Here is a 21948-nt window from a genome sequence, read left to right as displayed (position 1 = left end):
ATTGTTTTGGACTGGACTAAAGTCTAATATACACAAGGCCCGAAGGTGTAAAAGTTCAAGACATGTCACCAAGTATAAGATTAATGCTTAAGACAAGGACACCGCGTTCTCCATATCACATGATATCAATCAATAAGAATTGAGCATAGTATTAAAATTGTACTACTGTCAACCTCACTCACGTGTAGTGGAATTGTCACTCAGATGAATACTCACGTAAGATTTGACCTATAAATACACACATATTTCTAAACCTTAAGGTATGCAATCTTCACAAGATATAAATACACACAAATACTATTAATTTGAGTGTTGAAGTACTAACATAATTGCACCTAGCTTTTCCCTCACATCGAAGGCCAAAGTCACCTTATCAACCACCTGACCTGACATTGCCATTGGAGTCATCAGTTGTGTCCGATCAAAATATATATACATGGAACACATCTTCCCTTAGCGTGTTCCCATTTTAAAGGAGCACTTACCCTATTGACAGTAACTTGTACAAGTATCATACCAACTAGAAATAGTAGAAATTGGTTAGAAAATATAAAATGAATGGGGGTGTAGGTTGCTTTAAAGTACCCCCCACATAATTTCTATTTTAGTTTACAAAGGGTTTCAAATTTCAAAAAGAAGTAATACAAAAGCAACAAATAAAAACTACAAATGAAAAGGAAAGGTGTGACAAAAAAAGACAAAGTGTGTAAAAACTAAAAGAATATTGGTAAAGAAAGAAAGAAGCAAGAAGAAAAGACTTTGATAAAAGGAGGAGAAACTTTGGATTATGAATGTTGTCCCCCAATATTCCAAAGTTGTCCATATCAAGATCAAATTATCAAAGCCCTATTGTAACGAGGGTCCCTTATTGCACTATATTAATTTATTTTCAAAAGCATAAAATTATATGTATTTAAGCCTCATCCCATTGTATTTCATATTGGTTTAGAATGTATTTTAAATTTTAAAATGGCCAATATAAGCTTCTTGTTCCACTTTAGGCTTGATCATATGTTAATTTTAATGATCAAGTCTCTAAATTAAAAGTATAGGCCAAAGTTGAGTTGATATTCTAGTGTGGGCACTAAAATCCATTAAGAGGAAAAAAACAGAAATTAGTTTTAGTTGACAAGTGAGAAATCATTCTTTAGAATGTGCTTTTTTTTAACACAAAGAATGTCCTTTTTATTTAAGCAGATCTTCACTTTGTATTTATTATGATATCCAAATCATATTTTACATTAACAATTTCAAATTTTCAATATTAAAGCAATTTACGTTGTTGCAATTGTGCATATTCAAGAGTATTGTCACCCCAAAACATTTAAAAGTTTAGGTAATGGAACAAATGGAGAGACTAAAGATTTGAGACAAAACTAAAAAACTAAAAGAACCAAAAATTTAGGACAGAGGGAGTATCTGGTAGTAGACTTAAAAGTTGTATAATAAAAAGGTTGATACTAACTATTGTTCCACAAATTATTTAATTTTTATTAGAAATCAAATTCAGGTACCAACCAAACGTATTCTTCGGCCAGAACAATTTATAAACAAGATTAGCAGGCTCAACCCATATACATGTGATATGCCAAGACATAATCTCAAAAAATTTGACAGTCTCAAAATTTAGAGGTCTTATAATAATAATTATATATTGTTAATGTTCATAAAAATATCTAATGTGAATCAATAGATTATGATATTTTGTGTGCAAGATCCTTGGTTCAAACCACCACAATGTCATTTTTTATCATTTTAGTTCTATTTTGTAAAAAAAAAAAAAAAATCATTTTAGGTTCTAGTCATTTTATATTAAATTAAAACCGATAATATTTTTTTAAAAGCCTAAGAAAAAAATTTTAACGGTAAAATTCATGTACATATATGTAATGGAAATGAGTACAAGAGATATTCACGCCACAATAGTACTTAACCCAAATACAAATTACATAAATCAAAAAACTATCTCAATCCTATCTTACTATACATTGGTAAGGTTCCACATTCAACTCATATAATAGGCATGGGGAATGTTGCTTTTTAGCTAATATCCACTTCCAAACAACAATTTTAATCCTTTCCACTATTTCGTCTACCGCTACCATATTTTATCCGAAAAGATCCTTTGGTTTTGAACCCGCTATAGAGTCCACACCATCGCGTGTCACACCAAAATCACACCCTTTTGACCGTTTCTTCCTTTTTTTTTCAAAATGTGAAATAATTGTACCGGGCAAAACCAAAACAAAACCGAACCATACGTGAATGTTATTCCATACTTTCGAAGCAATCGGACAATGAACAAAGAGATGAGTTTTCATTTCCAAACTTCCTTCACAAAGAGCACATAGAGTCGCCCCCTTTGTTGGATTATTCCTCTTTGTAATAAATTTGATCTCGTTGGTAATCGTCCAATAAGTGCTTGCCATAAAAGCACTAATACCTTAGACACAACCCAACTTATGTTCGGTCATCACGAGGGGGCAGTCAGGGGGATCATCCACATTGGGTTCAAGAACAACTCTACAAGTAAGTTGGACACCACACTTTAACCCAAAACCTTAAGGTGTTAGGTTTTATGGGTCCTCTCACTTATAAAGTGTTCAACCTCCACTTTTCTAAGCAATGTGAGACTTAACCACTCACACTTGCCACAACAATCTCCCCCTCAAGTGTGAGTCCATCCACTCTAGGATATGCTCCCCCTCAAGCGGAAGCTTTCTTCATCCTACACTTGTACCGCCGTAAGCCTCACTGGTCCACAGGACTCGCCGCCTGACCACCTTTGTCAGGAAGACTTTCGATACAAGGAGCCAGTTCAACCCTTCGTCGAACCATCGGCTCTGATACCACTGTTGGGTCATCACGAGGGGGCAGCCAGGGGGATCATCCACATTGGGTTCAAGAACAACTCTACAAGTAAGTTGGACACCACACTTTAACCCAAAACCTTAAGGTGTTAGGTTTTATGGGTCATCTCACTTATAAAGTGTTCAACCTCCACTTTTCTAAGCAATATGAGACTTAACCACTCACACTTGCCACAACAACTTAACCACACCTTTTCCAACACCCATGAGATTATCCCCATCCATAGAAGGAGAAGGAAGGAATTTCTCAAAGAGATAGAAATAAGTAGTTTTTACCGAGTACATACATATCTCTACCATCAAGACGACAATACCAAGAGTCGTCATCATGTGTTAACATCGCCGAGTCTAGCATTTCCATTAGATCTTTTTTCTCGTGATGCTTTTCTAATCTTTTTTCTTTTGTGTGTGTGATGATTAACAAGCCTCATCAACACACGTGAATCTTTTGAAATCATATCCATCATTTCTTCATTTATAGTCCCATTAAGATGTAGTACACAAGAGTAATGGGCAAAGCAATCAACATTCTTCATTTATAGTTTCCCAATATTTGAAGTGTTGTGCAAGCAATAATGACATATTTGAATATGTGTAATTCATAATCTTGTATTTGTATGATTGATATATGTTATGCATATGTTTGGAAGCTACTACTTATGAAAGAAATATTGACCGTTGAAAAGGCAATGGGTCAAGTGTTGTGGGTTTGACTTTGACTGGGTATAGCCTATCATTATATCATCATTGCATAATTTTGCATGGCTTTTTCTGCTTTGCCACCTGTCTTATGTGGTGGCACTATTCTAGTACCAATTATTTTTTACAAGTTCATATTTTATTTTTTAATTTTATAAATTACATCTATATAGGATAAGCAAAATGGTCATAAGTTTATAAAAGATATTGGAGTGTGCGTGTGTATAATTCTTAACTTTGATATTCTGTGTTCACTCACTCATAAAATTAGTCTATTATTTTTTTTAAAATTGTATTTCAACTCCGACCTCTGCATATATAATGTGTGATGCCTTTACCAACTGAGTTAAACTCATGAGAATTATTTTATTCTTTTTATTATCTAATTTTTGTATTTAAAATTGATAATTTGACATATTTTAAGTAGCATGTCATATAGTTTGATGATGTGAAGCGATCGACAATCATAAAAACTACAAAAAAAAAATATTAAGAAAAAAAATTCAATTTCTACTTTAATTTCACAATTCTTTTTGGTACAAAAAATATGACAGAAGAATAAAAAATGTTTGATTTTAAAATGAGAGAACTAATTTCATAAATGAGTTAAAATAAAAGGACCAAAACTATAATTAAATTTTATAATGTTATACTCTTTAACTCTTACTTTTTATATTCTGCGCTATTTTAATTTTAATTCTAAATAAGAAGCTTCTATTATCTATTACTAATATATTAAAATCGATTACCACCAAACTGACCAATTTATCCTTATTACTTTTAACCATGTTGAGAGTTTTATATCATTCATCGTAATTTCACAATAAAAAATTTAAAAGTTGAAAGAATAGAAGATAAATACAGAAAAAATATATTGAATCTTTTTTATCGTTTTTTTTGTTACAATATAAACAATTGTTTTTTTTTGTTAACAATATATTGAATCTTTTTTATCATTTTTTTGTTACTATATATAGAAAAAATTGTTTTTTTGTTACAATATATTGAATCTTTTTTTACCGTGTTTTTTGTTACAATATAGGAATTTTTTTTTAATTCTGTTCCAAAAAAATACATATATAGAATAATATAAGATAAATATAAAAAAAAATTATACGCTTAAAAATAGAAACAAAACAGATTATAGATTGGAACAAAATAGAACAATTTATATTCATAAAAATAGCAACAAAATAGATTAATACGATCAACTCAATAATCTATTAAAATAAAAAGGAGAATAAAATAGTCAATAAAAAAATTATAGAAAAAATAAGATGAATATGCATAAAATTAGAAATATAAAAAAAGAAACAAACAATATTTTTCATAAAAAAAATACTATTAACTATTAATAATAATATAATTGTTGTGTACTACATCTTATAATTGTTAATTAATTAAGTCTTAAAATTCACTATATGAGTTTGTATCAAGGTTATAATTGTTATGTACTACATCTTATAATAAAAACTGCAAGATTAGACCATTATTAAGAAAAGAAGTGATTTACATTTTGAAGTTTATTATAAATATATAATTAAGCAATCTTAAAAAGTACTACCACTTATCTTAACACTCTGTTGAGTGTTTTATTTTTTTCCTTTTGAGAGGACATGATGTTAATATAAATTGTTAGGTGATAGTCCGTAAGTTCAGTTGCTAGAGATATTACATTATATATATCAGGGTCAGGGTTCGAGAGGGTGAAATTTCTAACCACTAGACTATTTGACCCAAAATAAATAAATAAATTGTTGTGTGATAAGTTGACTAACAAAAAGTCACATAAGGAGTGTTAAGGTATTGCCATTTCATCTCTTATCATATTTTTCATCCTTTTGTCTCTATCCTTAACCTCAAACCTCTCCCCCTAATTCTATCCAACCACAAGCAATTGGTTGATTGAACCATGAAAAATTGCTTGCAAATTAGTCAAAAATAATTTCTCAAGTTAGGAAAGATACTATCAAACAAGATACTAATCATTTTCAAGTTGATGTATCTGGTATAAATTTTAAATCAAATAAGCATATACACAGTACATCAAATTTTGTTGGCCTAACTATATTTTACGGAGTATATTTAAAACCGGAAGTAGTATAAATATTTTTAATTATCAGAGAGAGAAGGTAAGAGCATGATTGAGATAGAGAATACAGTGGAGTGAAAAATAGGATGCATAGAAGAATCCAAGAACCTCTAAAAGGTCAAATCTCATTATTAAGTTAATATTGTCAACAAAAAAAAATGTCAATGATAATTGCAACAACATTTGAAACATTTTCTATTCTTGAGGTCTCAGAAGAGTACAAATCTAGGATTAAAACAAAACATGAAATTACAAATTTTCTACACTTGAATACCCTTTGCTTTTAGCAGGACCCTTAAAAAAGATGAAGCATGATCAAAGGGGTTACAAAGTTTTTATACACTTGATTGAACCAGCTTCTAACACAAAAAATGGATACAACATTCTACAAAGAACAATAAAAACTTGTGAGTCTTCATGTGTGAATCTGAAACACAAGTTTCTTGTTAATGTAGGACCTATGAACTTCTAACATCTTTCATGTCACTATGTTTTATTTTTCTTTTCTTTCTTCTAGTATAAGTGGAAGGGTAGTAGAGAGAAGTGAATGGATCATGGATGCTTATTACATCTGAGATGTATGATTCTTCACTAACTTGAATATCGTATGCACATAATGTGCGAGTCGTCGTTATTAACTTCAGACAATCCTATTGTATCAGATCTTCTAACTGTAATTTCCAACACTTGGGGTCCAATTCAGCCTGTCCATGGAACAGCAAGAATCTCAATGACCAAATAAAATACAATAGATTACTATATTATGACATTATTTAAACCTTAATTCATGCTCTCTAAGTTTTGCAAAATTATTATTTTGACCACCATCATAGTTAAGAAACAATTGACTTAAAGTCAACTTTGTCACGACCCTCTCTAAGGTCATGTGCGTTGGTCATGACTCATAACCTTAGAGAGGATCATGACAAAGTTGACTTAGTTAATATGATTGTTGGGTTAATAGCGCTTTTGATCCCTATAATATGAGTCCAATTTAGTTTTAATCCCCGTAAAAAAAAAAATTATGTCCTCATAATTACATATTCCTCGACTTTTAGTGCTTGGTTGGTGCCATTTTTCTAAAACTCACAATCTTGCCCTACTTTTTCATATAAAAAAGAGGAAGAACGCTAGCATTTTCATGAAATATGTCGCAATTTGCTTTAAATCCTGACAGGAACGAAAGATGAACATACCTGAAACACTTTATCTCTCCATTCAAACACGCACCCTCGTGCTTCTATATGTCTGATGAGCAGCTCGGGTAAAAGAGATCTTAGTTTAACATGAAGCTTTGCTTTTGTTAGCCCTCCACATGCCAATAACGCTGCCGCTAGTCCTTGTGGAGACAAGCCTTGCAGGTGAAGTAGGGTAAAGTTTTGAAGGCAACTGATACCGGCAAGTGAAAGAAGCCCTACATCTGTAACTGAGCTATACGACAAGTTTATCTGCAAATCAAGATAAAGACATAATAACATTAGAATCCCTATTTAGTCAAAAAAACATTAGAATCCCTATCAAAGCTTTCTTGATTTTTTATGTTTTGCACAAAATTGAGATGGCGAAAATAAATACCTGTCTTAGATTTTGGGAGAAATGAGCTAGTGGAATCATACCACTATCATCAATATTGTAACACTTTTTTATGTCTAGGCGGCTTAGTTGTTTGCAATTCATTGAAATAGATGCCAAACCTATGGATGTAACAAGAAGACAACCACGAATTTCGAGTGTCTGCAAATTTGCACATTTTGATAAGCAGAATAACGCCCTATCGGTAATGCTAGTGCAATATGCGGTATTTATCATCTCTAGGTCAGGGCAACCAGAAGCAATTGCTGAGATTCCCAAATCTGTTACTCCTGTGCACCTGAAAAAGAAAATAATCTTGATTAGGTGACATTGGAGAATGACTTTTATGTTAACGTTTAATAAGGTATAATCATAGGATGTTTAGGCCAAAGCCAGATTTTATCAAAGCTACTGTAAATTGGGTACATCTTTGGTGGCACCGAAACTTCTGATCAAAGGCAAGCGTGTCTGGTGTCTGACACATGTGATTACATTCAAATAATTCATTTTCGTCTTTACCCAAATTATAGTGGAAAACTATACCCCAATTTTTAAAAAATTAGAAACTCGACCAATATCAATACTACTATATGCCAAAAAGGAAATTAAAAGAATGCTTAGAATATTCATCTTATGACAAGAAAAGCAAAGGACAACATTTGAATCACAAACCTGTATAGATCAAGCTCCTTTATCTTTGAGCAACACATGCCAACATAGGAAACTCCTCTATCAGTTATGTTCAGGCAGATTCCTAGTTTAAGGCTGGAGAGCCTCGAACAACGAGACATGGATTCAAGGCCTTCATCATCAATTTCATTATCGGTGAGATCAAGTTCCTCAAGATAATGGCATTTCTGTCCAATCAATATATACGCTTCTGATGAAACTAGCGTACACGACTCCATTTTGAGAGAAGTGAGACTTCTGCACGAATTCGCAATGCTAGCAATTGAAACATCGGTTATTTTGCGGCAGCATGTGATGTCAAGTTTCCTTAAATCTCTGTGTTTTGACACAAGGAAAGAAAGAGCTTCATCCGTCACTCCGGAACATTTGCTTAAACTGAGTTCCTTAAGTGAAATGCACAAATTTCCAATGGCTTTCAATCCATCAGAGGTAATAATGCAGCCGTCTAATGTGATCGATTGCAACATCGAAAGTTTACTCAAACTATCAGCAAAAGCAAGAGTCACCTGGTAAATCAAAATACCAACAATTAGTTATAACCGAATTCCTCATCTTTAAGTTCAAAAATTAATACTTATGAAAACTGAAGAATTACCGGAGAACCATCTGCTAATACAAGTTGTTCGACACATCCAGAAATGCTTGTTAGCTTTGATAGACCGATATGACTTATGTTTTGACAGCCTGAGATATCAAGTTTCTGCAGAAGGAAGTGAATCTGTTAGATAAAGAAAAAACCGGTGCAAGTGTGATGGCAAAAACCAGTACTTCATATAAGTTAATGCTACTCAATAGTCATTAACAGTTAATCTCCCTATTTACCTTTAATGTCTTGCATCCTTGGTTGACGACTAAATTGTTGAGGCTGTCGTCCCCAACGCCAAAGCATCCTTCAAGGACCAAATCTTCGAGATGTTGCAATTTGAAGATCGAGGAGAGACATTTCTCTGTGATCTGCACATCACAAGAAACCAATAACACATGTTATATGATATTAACCATATAATTTCAAAACAATACCTTACGAGCAAAAGGCATAATTAAGCACTAAATCTACTTAACTTTCAAACAGACACAACCTGTTAGAAGAAAGAAAAAAAAGAGTGAACCACTAATTTAACCACTAAAATTGTAGGGTTTGGAGAATGTATTCTAAAGTTTAAGAAATTACAAAATAATCCATATATAGTCCTTTCATGTTGGTCAATTTAGTCCATGAATTCTGAAATTATGACTCTTTTGAATAAGAATTTTCAATTTTGGCGATCATTTTAGATTCATTTTTTCAACAATTTTAGGACCACATTAATCGACCCCTTGAATTCAAGGTCTAAATTGGTGATTCACTCGAACAAATTATTCCTTTTGAGTCGATCAAAATTTATTCCTTGAAATTATAATAACTATTTTTTACAAGAATTTTCAACTTTTTTTTATAGAACAAGAAATTTCAATTTCATAAATCATTTTAGATTTTCATTCATTAATATTTTGGACTAAAATAGCCTAACCCTGCAATTTTATGATCTAAATTAGTGATTCACTAAAAACAAATTAAGCTAACCACCACTTCATAATATTCAATTTAACCAATTTTCCCCCATTCCAATCATTCCTCAACTCACCAACAACAATTATTAACACCCCATTAGTAAAAAAAAAATTATTAACACCCCAAAAATAAAAATAAAACAAAAGAAAGCTAATTCCTCAATTTGGAATAAAACCTACAAAAACATAGCTCATTAATATCACACCCCACTTTTTTCCCCACATCAACCTCCAAATTCAATCCCTCAAAAAACCCTCCAAATATAGAAAATTAAAACCACAATGACTTATATTATATAACATCAATAATAACAAAAAATCTCAATCCACCAATAATCCCCACAAAAAAAAAATCCAAATAATAATAATAATAATATTATTATTTTTCCAAATAAAATCTACAAAAAATAACTTAACATGACACCCCACTTTTGTTCCCACATCAACCTCCAAATTTATTCCCTCAATAAAACCTCCAAATTTAGAAAATTAAAACCAAAATGACTTATTAAATAACATTAATACTAACTAATAACAAAAATTCTCAATCCACTACAAATTCTCATGAATGAGATCCTGATAATTGAGAGTTCATCCAAAAAATAAGTAAAGTCTAATTAATTATAACCAAGACATTAAACTCAACTGGTTAATAAACTCCCCCCACCACCAATAGTTCAGAAGAATCCGAGTTCAATTTCTGGTGGTAACAATTCTTGACTAGACTATTCTTTGAACACAATTCAAACTCGAAATCTTCAAATGACTTAATTAATTAAAAATTGAAAAAACAATAACATTAACAATGATGAGAATGAGAAATAGAAAAACTCACAGGCAAATAAGAGAGATCCATAGAAGAAAGTTGTTTACACTTAATAGCAATTAAATCAACACCTAAATCAGCAACACCAACACACCATTTCAAACTAATCAACTTCAATTTCCTACAACCAACAGCAATACATCCAATTCCCATATCAGTAACCAACTTACACCTATTCAACCAAAGTTTCTCCAAATTCACAGCGCGTGCAACACCAACCATAGCTGCATCTCTCAACTCCGTCGCGTTCGACAAATCAAGCTCAACCAAATTCACACAATTCACTGCCACATTCAATATTCCATTCCACGTAAAAAACCTCGACCTCGATAAATCGATACGCCTGAGCGTATTTTTATACGCTCCGGCGATCAGAGTTAAGGACGTGTCGTTCACGCGCGAACACAAGGTTAGATCGATGTTTTGGATAGATGGATAACGCGCGAGAATTGTTGGTATATGTTCGGCGCGTAAAGGACGGAGAGCGCGTCTGTGTTTTGATTCAAGCGCGTGGAACCATTTACAACATAAAGAGAATGATTTTTTGGTTTGTTTTGATTGGTTATTTGGTTCGAGGAAATCTAGGATTGTGAAAATGAGTTCCTCTGAGAGTGATTCAAATAGGTTGTTGTTGTTGTTTGAGTTTTGTTGTTCTACTATGAACTTTTGTTTCTTCATTGTAGTGTGTTTTCTTTCTTCTTTTTCTTCTCTTTGTGTTGAATTTGATTTTTGAAGTATGGTACGGTTGGTTTGGTTAGTTAACGTGGGGAAGGTGTGGGTTTTGTTGAAGAAAGGGAGGGTGGTCCATAAAAGACCAAAATGCCACTTTGGTGTCGTTATCTGTATAGGTTATTGTTCTGCACTATAACATGTTTGTTAATAGAAAGACAAAAATAACCCTCTTTTTATTTTGCAATTACATAGGTTGGTACTACAAAACTATGGGTAGCTACTTGTTAAAAATATGAAAACTGTGGGTATGAGAAAAGATGCATTTGAACAATTTCTAGAAGATTTATGATTTTTGGTGTTAGAAAATTAAAAGTGATGCAAATTTTAGTAACCAAATTCTAGTTCGATGACAAATATTTGAATGAATAAATTTTGTTACTATATAAATTTGAATATATAATTAATTTGTGTGTTTGTTCGCAGATTCATTTTTTTACTTTTAGGAATGTTGAATTTGTATTTATATTTAATGTATTTTATTAATTTGAATTGATGAATATTATTATTCTTAGTTAAAAAAATCAAACAATAAATATTCTAAAATCTAAGAAGTACATTTAGTGAGACTAGAGACTAAAAGTATCATGAGGTACTCCATTTTTTATGAAAAAAATAGGATTAGTGGAGCATACATGATGAAGGAAAACTACAAACTTTAATATTTAAGATATTATTTACACATTATATTTTTTAGTAGACTAATTAATGATTGAATTCTAGTTGAAATATAAAAGTCTATCTGTGTCAATCAATGTACCAAAAAAAAAGTCCAATTAGTACTCAAAAAAACAGTTTGTTATAGGGGTACTATCGTCCAAGTGTTGGTTATAGGGGTATTATCGTCTTCTTGAAATAACGAACTGATCAGTACGGAGAAGGACGGGTAAGGACGGAATTTAATAAAGGAAAAAAGAAGGGTATTATGGTAAAGTGGAAGTTGATATTTTTTTCAATTCTACTGATGCAGATGACATATGGTGGAGGAGTATATGAGGAAGGACAAATTGAAGTGCGGGGCAGTACGAATATCATACTACTAAACGACACATACTTTTTCTAAATATTGAGAAGTTTATGAAATTGAAAAGTTGTTTGAAACGTGAAAATTATCATAAAGTTTTTATTGGAAATTAATAAAATAAATTGCCGTACTTATTAGGTGACTTTTCTATAGTACTTGCCTGACTCAGATAAGAACGGTTAGAGAGAGAAAATCATATGCTATGCTATGCTTTGCTTTGCTTTGCTTTTAAATTAAAAAATGATTATGAGAGGGATAGAGTCAAAATTCCGCAACATGGTTTACAACTAGAATCAATAAATTAGGTCACAAAATTTGTGGCTCATATGCGATCTACATCTCATGCATATATATATATATATATCTACATTTAATAGCTGAGAAATTAGCTTATCAAAGCCGATGAATAATAACGTCGAAAAGTTAATAGAATAAAATTAAAAGTATTTGATAAATTTAACTGTTGTAACTTATAAGTACAAAATGAAATGAAAGTATATTGTTAGGGGTAATTTTTTTTGGAGGTAGTTATTAAGACTGATGAAGTATATTGTTTAAATTACATGTACTTTGAATTAAGGGAGGCAGGTGAATCAGAGAAGGGCGTCTACTTGGTAGAAGGATTTTACTGATGTTCGTGAGGGTTTGGGTTTGAGTGTAGGTTGATAGTTCGAGAATAATATTAGTCGAAAGGTGAAAAATGGTGAAGATACACTCTTTTGAAAAGATAGGTGGTTGAGTGGTGAACCTTTTAGTATTAGATTCAATAGATTGTTTGACTTATTAATATACAAGAATATTACGGTAGTTGGTATGTGTAGGTTGGGATGAGTTTTTGAGGGAGGTGCATGGAGATGGCGCTAGAGGCTTTTTGTGTGGGAAGAGGAGTCTTAGCGGAGTGTTGTGCTATAGAAAATTTGTTAGGTTAATGAATTAGATAAATGGAGGTGGCATCTTGATCCAGATGATCGACATTCCGTCCGAGGAGTGTATCACATGTTAACGCATATTGTTCTGGCTTTGACATCAATTCATAAAGAAATTAATTCCTCCGGTTTAGTATATAAGCAAATTTTCACTTTTTAAGTTCATTTAATTATTAATGTATCTGGACCACAATTATGAGTGGGGGGAGTATTTGGAATTAAATAGCTCAGTTGACTCGGCGAGGTATGATTCTGACATATTCAGTGGCTTGCTTAGGCGATTGCGGAGTTGATGAAAAAATCGACCACTTGGGGTAGTTGTGTTGTCACTAAGGTGTTGTGGTCTAAAATTTTAAATTGATTATGTGATGTGTGTTATCCTTTTACCAAATGTGGTTTCTGATCATGCGTTGCAATTTTATAATGTCTATTTGTTTGGTTAAGAGACTCGTTCAGGTATTCATACGGTATAGTTAGCGTGTTTAGAAAGAGAAAAATAACAGGTTATTTGCACAAAGAAGTACAACTGATAAGGTGTTATTCGACAAGGTGAAAATTTTATCTTAGTGATTTGATTAAAGATGTGTAGGAAATATTTATGTTTTGAGCTGAATATGTGATCGTGTAATCGATCCTTTAACTTGTTTAGAGTTTAGAGATGAATAATGTGTGTATTTTTATTTAATCTTATAAATTTTTCTTGTTAGACAGCCTTGTACACAACTTATTTGTTAATTATATATTAATTTGACTTCTTAAAAAATTATATTATATTATCCCCATACAAATCATGTCAAGAACTATAGAGCTATACACCGATTATTACCATCAAACAAATAAGTACGTAATGTTGTAAGGTCTTTTCTTTGAAAAAAATCTTTCACTAGTAGTGACTTGGGGAAGAATCTTGAATTATGACGGTCATAACTAAGCCGGTAAGTGGAGTTGAGACAGTGTTTATATCACAAAAGAAATAGATAATTATATAATATTTGTATAAAAAAAACGGATCAAATGAAGCTTATTTTTAAAATAAAATTCACTTTTTTTTAATCTCTTTTATGAATGAAGTATTTGGACAAATATAGGACATTATCTATTTTAAAGTTTAATATCAATATAATTAAATTAAATATTTTCATCTGAGTTTAAAATTTAGGATTTCAATATTACTAGATTGAATATCTTTATTCTTGACACAACTAAAAAAAAAGAGGATATTGACCAAAAACTTAGACCAACTTTGTTTTTATTGGTACAATTTAAAGTTAGGAAGGAAGTGTTTGTTTCAAGATATAGAATTATATACCTAAAAATTCTATTATCATGAAAAATATTCTCGCAAATGTGTTTGATAAGTTTTTTATATTCCTAAAAACTTTCTTAGAAACGGAACAAATCAATTGAGGGAAATGTTTCGTTATTGGCATTTCTATTCTATGTCAATGGGATTATGGGAATAAAATATTCTCACTTTCAAACATATGAGAATATAAAATTGAGAAGTTATGTAAAACCAATTTTGGGAATAAATTACACTTGAAAAATATTTTTTATAAACTTGTACAAAATGATAATGTTATATTTTTGCTAAGATTATGGGAGGGTATGTTGTTCGACGTACGGTCCATCGAGTTGATCTCATACGTGGCCGAGAACATAAGATATTTCTCCCTTTTCATACAAAAGAGTGAGAAATCAAATCTCCGACTACTTGTTTAATGGTCCAAATTATTATAGAAAAACAATATTTTTTTAATCTTGGTTAGTGCGGATTTGGGCTTTGAACCCTATTCCCAGAACAATCTTGGATGGACTCAAAACATTGGACATTTTATAATCAATTCCAAATGTTGGAATATCTCCCACTGGGATAGATTCATGTTATTGGCCTTATTATTGGTTAAAGCTAAAGCTAATGGTTTCTTTAATTAATTATAGTTTAACGTTTAATGTTTGGGGGAAGTAGATTCTAGTTGTTTAATGTAGCAGTTGCTTAGGTTTCTTATTGCAAACAAATACTACAGACATGTTAAAAAATTAGTCCCAGTTTAACCGTGGCTATAAATGATTTTTTCACACATCAGGATTTTAATATTTCCACATGTTAAAGGTATTTTTCAAGACTTTTACATATATGACTTTTTTACACATTCAGATTTAAAAATTCTGGAAAAAAACAGTACTGCTGTTGACACCAAAATTATAAAATTAATGGTATTGAGAAAGTCTTAGTGTTAGAATTTGAAAAGAAAAAAAAACCATTTCGATGGTTTATCCATTTCGATGGTTTATGTGAATTTTAATTGGAGTAGATTCTACCAATTTAATTGGAAATGAAGAAACTGGTCGAAGATGCCAACTATATTTTAGTCGAAGATGCAATTTGGTCTCAACTTTGATGTATGTTGGTCGAATTATATTGATTGGCCTTGGATTAAAAAAGGCTAATATATAATAGCAATTATCAACACCAGGACAAGCAATATTGGAGCATTAACGTGAAGCAACACGTCAAGCATTGAAGCAACACGTCGTCAAGCATTGGAAGTTATTTTTCTATATATTGTAATTTGCCAAGTGTATGGTTTTGGCATAGGGAGTTATATCTTGTTTTAACTTAGACCGTAGGATCTAGTGGTAGTTTTTTCTGCAAGGTCTATATATATCTGTTTGTAATAAGAACAAAGGGTTGAATCCTATTTTCTAAAAACTCTCCAATGCCCACGCCACGGAGCAAACGGGTTCAAAGAGTGCATAGGAATGGATTCCAACCACCCTTTACATTTAATGCAATTTAATATATTGCTTTGTTCTTGCCTTATTTTCTTTTTCTTTTGCAATTTTCATCTTCTTTATTTTTCTTTCTTTTCAATACTCACTTGAGTATTTTTTTTCTATTATGTTGTCGTGAGACAACTTGTTATTAAAAGTTGTTGGATGCGATTCTAACACTAAAAAGAACAATGATTTTGTTCTTAAAGACGCATAAAGTGATATCATAAACCGCGAGACTTGAACGAATACTGTAAAAGGACTTCTATCCGGTCCCAAAGTGTTTATGGATAGCGGTTGTTTACATTACCAAAAATCGGTGTAAACAACTGCATAAATACGATTGTCCGAAAACCTCTTTACTTTTTCTCCAATACATTATCAATCTCAATATATCCATCAATAGCAGCAACAATGACCATGATGATCAACACAAAATGCCTAAACAAAAGCATACACAAGTTATCAAATCCCACAACTAAGCACACTAAAGACTACCATTCCTTTACCATTATGCAGATATTAATTTATCTAAATGGTATCAAAAGTGAATACAAGAATTAGGCTTCACAATAGGCACTGCGCCTCTAGCATAAGGCGGGACAAACCCTTACTATAGGACCTCAAGACCACCATACTCAGCCTATTACTTTTACGGTTTCACCTTCACTCTGATGTCCAACAAAATTTGTACACATCTTACGATTTGTTCACTTTGACACCACACCGATCTTTAGACCTCAACTGGCCTTGGTTCGTCCCACAACTTACGATACTCGTGCAGAAGAATTACAACAAAATAGTTTGTCAAAGTGAAAGATATGCTTCCGTACGCGGAACACATGGATGCAGTAGAGAAATGCAGCTAATGTGACTGCCAGAAATGATAATAAACTCAACTTCCAAAACTCCTGAACACATAGATAAAAGGATCAGTACATGACTTGTGATTTTGTGAAGACAGTTTTTCGCAGTAGTCGAAACAGCGTATGACTTGTCCACAAGCTCTTCCTAATAGCTTTTGAAAACAAGCTATAACTTCAAATTTTGAAAACAGTTTGAGTTTATCTTATATTTTGTTATAGAAATATCTTATACACAGGTACTTGTGCGGTAAACTCACCCGCGGATCAGATATTATGATTCCCATAACATAGGCCAATAAATCCATAGAGGCCTGAAGTGAATTCTGAACACCTCCAACAATCAAACGATCCGATTCAGGAACAAGATTCTATTCAACAAAATTGAAAACAAAATAATTAGGACAAGATGATTATGAAGAAAAAGGAACTTCTATTTCACATTTAAACAATATGGAATAATATGAGCTATTATTTCTTGCCTGCATTTGTTGAAGTACAGATAAGTCAAACATCCACAGTCCAAGCCGAGATATTGCGACGCTTCCCATCAAAATATACGAGGATAGAATTCCATTATAGATCCATATTGCAGCTAAACAAGGTAGGAGGCAGGTCCACTGCATCCAAATCATAAATAAATATATATACGGCCGCGTTACAATAAGAGACATAAAAAACCTTTGATTTTGCGGCCGAAATCTTTCTCGCGGACCATTTTTTAAAATCACTTAAAAATCATGTGTGAGTTTGTACCTGAGACCAGATTGACCATAGTCCAGTTCTAATAGCTGATATATGAAACTGTAGTACAGGATATAAAACTGTTGCGGCTATTCCAATTACAGCGCTTATTCCTCGTGCTATTCCAATAACATATGCAGGTATACCTTCCCATTCTAAGGTGGCTGTCATCAAAGTTCCAAAGCTGAAGCAAGTAATTGGAATTTTATCAGTGATGCTTCTTCATTCCTAACTTACATCAATGAAATTTAATAGCTTTTGAAGTAGAGTTACATAATCCTTTATGAACATGTCATGTTTTAAGCATTGGTAGAAAAGGCTAATTTCAGACTAGGGTCATGCTTGGATAAACAGCTTAGTTAAGCGCTTATAGCATAAACTCTTATCATATAAGTGCTTATCTATAAGTCCTCTTTATAACAAAAGATAAAAATAAAGTCAAACTGTTTTCACATAAGCTATAAGTTAATTGTGTAAGCTATCTCGGATAGCTTATGGACATGTCATAACAGGTTTTCATAAGCTCTCCCAAAACTTAAAAGTGCGCTTATGCTTAGTAGATAAGCTCAAATAAGACAATCCAAACAGATCCTAGATTTCCTTCCTATTGTTTTTCATAAGCTCTTACCTGAGTACAGTGAAAAATAGCAAAGCCAGGGCTAGTCCGGGAAGGACCACTTCTTGCTGCAAATAAACTCTCCAAGCATCAACGTAAGAGATTTTCGAAATCCACTCAGAAATTGTTTTCCTGCCTTTTCCATCTGCCAATTCCGAGCTATCACCGTCACCGGTAACATTAAGCAAACTATCTCCCTCAGAAGTTGAATTGTTCCTTTCAATATCACTTTGCAACGAAAGCCTTTCCATTCTCCTTTGGCTACTTTGGCACAAAGCTGGAATTCCATTATACACAGATGTAAAAAGCCAATATTCCACCCAAACAGAAACACCATTCCAAAGTGCTAGAGTTATAGCTGATGCTTTAAGTGATACAAAACTTATTATGAAACCAGTTATAACAGGTGCAAGTAACTTGCAGGTTAGATCAATTCGTCTCGTAACCGAATTCATCTCTGTCAGCAGTTCGGACGATTGACCTTCGGATATAACCAACAACCTGCACAATAAAAACTTAAAAAATCAATTATCATTTATTTTCTTCTAGCTAATGATATTAATCAATTTTCATTAAAGTTTAAAAAATGTTACCATTCTCTTTCTATGAGGATAGTACCAGCAAGAGTTGAAAGTACTCCAATTCCACCACAGATATTGATTATCACCACCAAGAGTAAGAAAATTGGGAAATTTGTAAACTTCAAAGATGAGTAAACAAGTAAGGCAACGACAGTGGCACCGGCAATAATAAAAGAGAGATTTTGTGTCACCAACCATAATTTCAAAACCTGTCAATAAAAAAATGAAGAAAGTGTTACTCTTCAATAAAGACACATATGTAGCTGCATTTTTTATCTTCAAATTTTGTCCATATCTCATTGTTTAGATAGTAAATGAAAAGAATCTTAAGTATATGTTAAGATTAACATAAAGGGAAAAAATTAAGACTTAACTTTTGAGAAGAAAAGTACAAAGGAAAGATCTTAAGTTTGTTTTTAGCTTCATGGATGTATCAATCCAATACAACGGATTCTGGATATTCAATCTCTCTATTCCTTTCCGGTACACAAGTGAAAGATAATTGGTCCAGGGTTTTAAATAGAGGTCTACGACCGTGATTTAGACACAATATCAAGATTTTACACGTCTCTGCGACCACAAAGTGACTTAACTCACATTTGACTACGATTCTCTACAATATCAAGGATCAAGATGCAACTACGCAACCACGATTTAAAACCTCAATTAATTCAAAGATATATCTATATTATGCTATAAGATATGCATAAAAAGAAGATATAACAAAATTTGGGATCACACCTTTTGATAAGTCAATTTATCAACCCAAGTTCCAATTATTGGACCAAACAATGCAATGGAAGCAGATTCAACAGCACCATAGATTGCTGCATATAGCAGTGAGTCTGGCCAAATACTGATCATATATAAACCAACAGAAAATTCCCACATTCTACACACAAAAATTATTAGTAGTAAAAATCTCAAGCAAAAACAAATTATGATTTCATAGGACAATAAAAATAATTTCAATTCACCCTTTTTGCTGAATGAATAATTAAACTATATATGAATGATGAATAATATAATATAATAAACAATGATATGAAATGAAATTGAAGAACCTTGAACCCCATCTAGCTAAAAAGTGACCAATGTATAAATAAGTGATGAGAGAAGAAGGAAAATCTGGTTCTTGGGATAGCAAAGTTTCCCTCAAAATTTCTCTTTCATCCATTTATCAATATCAAGAAGAGTCTTCCCCTCACTAGTTTTGAATACTACTAGTAGTAGTATTTAGTATCACAATGGTTATCATATATAGGTTCATAATAACCAAGCAACATCTCATTAATGTGTCAATATTTATATGTTTATCTTTTTACGAGAATAATTTATGGTGAGGGGATGATGCCTGATTTAAATACGAAAGACTTTCAACCATAAAGTTCAAAGAATATTTACAAAGAGTTAAATTTAGCGGGACTCAAACACATAACCTCGAAATCCATTGTTTGTCTCTATTTTTTATTATTAAAGCAATGGCTTATTAATGTGTTTAATACTAAATGATAACTTCAATAATACTAACCATCCTAATACCAATAGTAAAGATTTGACTCATATTTTTATAAATATTTAGGTTCAAATGTCATTGTAATATGATTTATTTTTTATGGTTTCTTGTAGGTTCCATCTACATGCAGTAACCTTATTTGAGGTATGTTAGACACTAAATTTATATTATTCTTGCAAATAAAAAAATAAACTATTTTTGTATTGGTTGAGTCTATCATTTTCTACTAGATCTAATTTTGTTGATGTTTATGTGAAAATTTTACATTGAAATAATTTTACACCTATAAAACAAGGGATCTGAATTTTATTTCAGTCGAACAATAATACATTCATGCAGTCAATATGTTTCAGATCGTCTGATCTTGATCGAATATGGTCCAGATGTTATTTCAGAATATATATTAAATAAACATACAAAACTGGTTAAGATCTAAATCGTCTAGTCTTAGTTAGACGATTCTGAATTGCTAACCGCATGTGATACAATTCTATCAAACAACCAACAAATTATATTTTACTTTCTACTCACTTGGAAGCACAAATAAATATTGAATAATGTCTGCAACAAATGTTTCACAATTTTTTGACACTTTGTTTTGCTCATGATAAGGTTTTAATGTTTATCATTTTTCATGCACGTCATGACTCATGAATTATGCTGCTTGCCATCAACATGACGGCGAAGTTTATAAAATTAATAACTACTCCCTCTAGTCATTAATATAAGATGATGTTTGTTTTTTAGATTCATTGAGAACCTAATGTATTTGTCCTGTAATATAAACTAGATACATTAGATTTTCAATGAATCTAAAAAGTAAATTCCCTCTTATATTAAAGACCGTAGGGAGTATTTGATTTGATGATAAAGTTGGGTGTGTTTGATCTGCTAAAAAACAAAGGACTGGACAAGACAATTTTTATTGCACCTTGTCTGATTTGAAACTGGTTATGGGACAAGATAAAAACAAGATTTTTTGTCCCTCATTGAACCACGGGACAACTTTTTGTCTACCGTACAACTATAAAAAATACGAAAATACTCATTTTATTTTCGAATATAAAAATATTATCGTCCTATATCTCTCTGGTATAGTTTTGTCCTGTATTATCTTATTCTGTCATGTACTGTTCTGTCCAGTCATTACTGTTTTACGAAGTTTCATCCATAACATCCAAAACAGTCTCCATAACGTGCTCCAAGACGAAGTTTCATCCCAACTGCGCCAAACCTCCCAAAGAGGTCCACAAACAAAAGCCAGAACAATAGCATGATTGACATCAATTCAATACAAGTTACATATTTATTTTCTGTTGTTTTAATCGAACTGATATTAGTTGATCGTAAAAATGAAGATGATAATTAACTTATCCTATTAAACAATAACCTATATAGTCATTGAAGATTAGAATTTATCAATTATAAATATTTGACTTTAACAAAAATGGACAAAAATTAACTAGTTTTGAATTTGTGTTTGTTTGGGACAGCCCTATACCCACAAGTTCCCCGACGGAAATTAATCACTACTCCCTCCGTCCCAAAAAGAATGACCCAGTTGACCGAAACACGCATGCCAATGCATAACTTTGGCGACTAATATCTTTAATTGTATAATAGTAAAAATTATAAAAAATTGATATTTTGAAAATACTCATCGAGACGAATCTAACAACATCTTATATGTTAATATTTATTTTTATTTATTAGTAGAAAAATATGGTCAAAACAATATATATGAATAGTGCATATATTCAAAATGGGTCATTCTTTTTGGGACAGAGGGAGTACTAAATATTAATGAAAACTTTGTGCATAAAACGTGGAAAATAAAATCAAATCAAATGATAGATATTTTTTATTAATTTGAC

At 31.9% G+C, this 21948-nt stretch overlaps 2 protein-coding genes across 2 annotated transcripts; both read right to left on the bottom strand.

The window, feature by feature from the left end:
- Positions 1-5754: 5754 nt before the first annotated feature.
- On the bottom strand, positions 5755-11133 carry LOC123920939 (F-box/LRR-repeat protein 3-like). The gene is made up of 7 exons (XM_045973290.1): positions 10310-11133; positions 8746-8877; positions 8519-8623; positions 7906-8429; positions 7237-7531; positions 6858-7109; positions 5755-6365 (listed from the first exon to the last, which is right to left on the bottom strand). Exons 1-7 carry the CDS (start codon positions 10976-10978, stop codon positions 6312-6314), a joined length of 2031 nt encoding a protein of 676 aa, XP_045829246.1. The 5' UTR covers positions 10979-11133; the 3' UTR covers positions 5755-6311.
- A 4862-nt stretch (positions 11134-15995) lies between these two features.
- On the bottom strand, positions 15996-19839 carry LOC123881554 (solute carrier family 40 member 2-like). The gene is made up of 8 exons (XM_045930264.1): positions 19623-19839; positions 19300-19450; positions 18571-18767; positions 17990-18478; positions 17374-17545; positions 17100-17237; positions 16878-16988; positions 15996-16665 (listed from the first exon to the last, which is right to left on the bottom strand). Exons 1-8 carry the CDS (start codon positions 19733-19735, stop codon positions 16522-16524), a joined length of 1515 nt encoding a protein of 504 aa, XP_045786220.1. The 5' UTR covers positions 19736-19839; the 3' UTR covers positions 15996-16521.
- Positions 19840-21948: the final 2109 nt, after the last annotated feature.

Source organism: Trifolium pratense, linkage group LG4 (genome assembly GCF_020283565.1).
Source record: "Trifolium pratense cultivar HEN17-A07 linkage group LG4, ARS_RC_1.1, whole genome shotgun sequence".
NCBI classification, from domain to species: domain Eukaryota; kingdom Viridiplantae; phylum Streptophyta; class Magnoliopsida; order Fabales; family Fabaceae; genus Trifolium; species Trifolium pratense.
The sequence above is the reverse complement of the archived record's forward strand: the minus strand, read 5'-3'. Positions and strand labels throughout refer to the sequence as shown.

Coding starts and splice junctions, on each gene's coding strand:
- LOC123920939 (XM_045973290.1), bottom strand. CDS start 10,978: ATGAAGAAACAAAAGTTCATAGTAGAACAACAAAACTCAAACAACAAC. Junction 7,110..7,236: donor TCTCCCAAAATCTAAGACAG/GTATTTATTTTC, acceptor CTTGATTTGCAG/ATAAACTTGTCGTATAGCTC. Junction 6,366..6,857: donor GGAGAGATAAAGTGTTTCAG/GTATGTTCATCT, acceptor TTCCATGGACAG/GCTGAATTGGACCCCAAGTG.
- LOC123881554 (XM_045930264.1), bottom strand. CDS start 19,735: ATGGATGAAAGAGAAATTTTGAGGGAAACTTTGCTATCCCAAGAACCA. Junction 18,768..19,299: donor ATAAATTGACTTATCAAAAG/GTGTGATCCCAA, acceptor TTTTATTGACAG/GTTTTGAAATTATGGTTGGT. Junction 18,479..18,570: donor ATCCTCATAGAAAGAGAATG/GTAACATTTTTT, acceptor TTTATTGTGCAG/GTTGTTGGTTATATCCGAAG.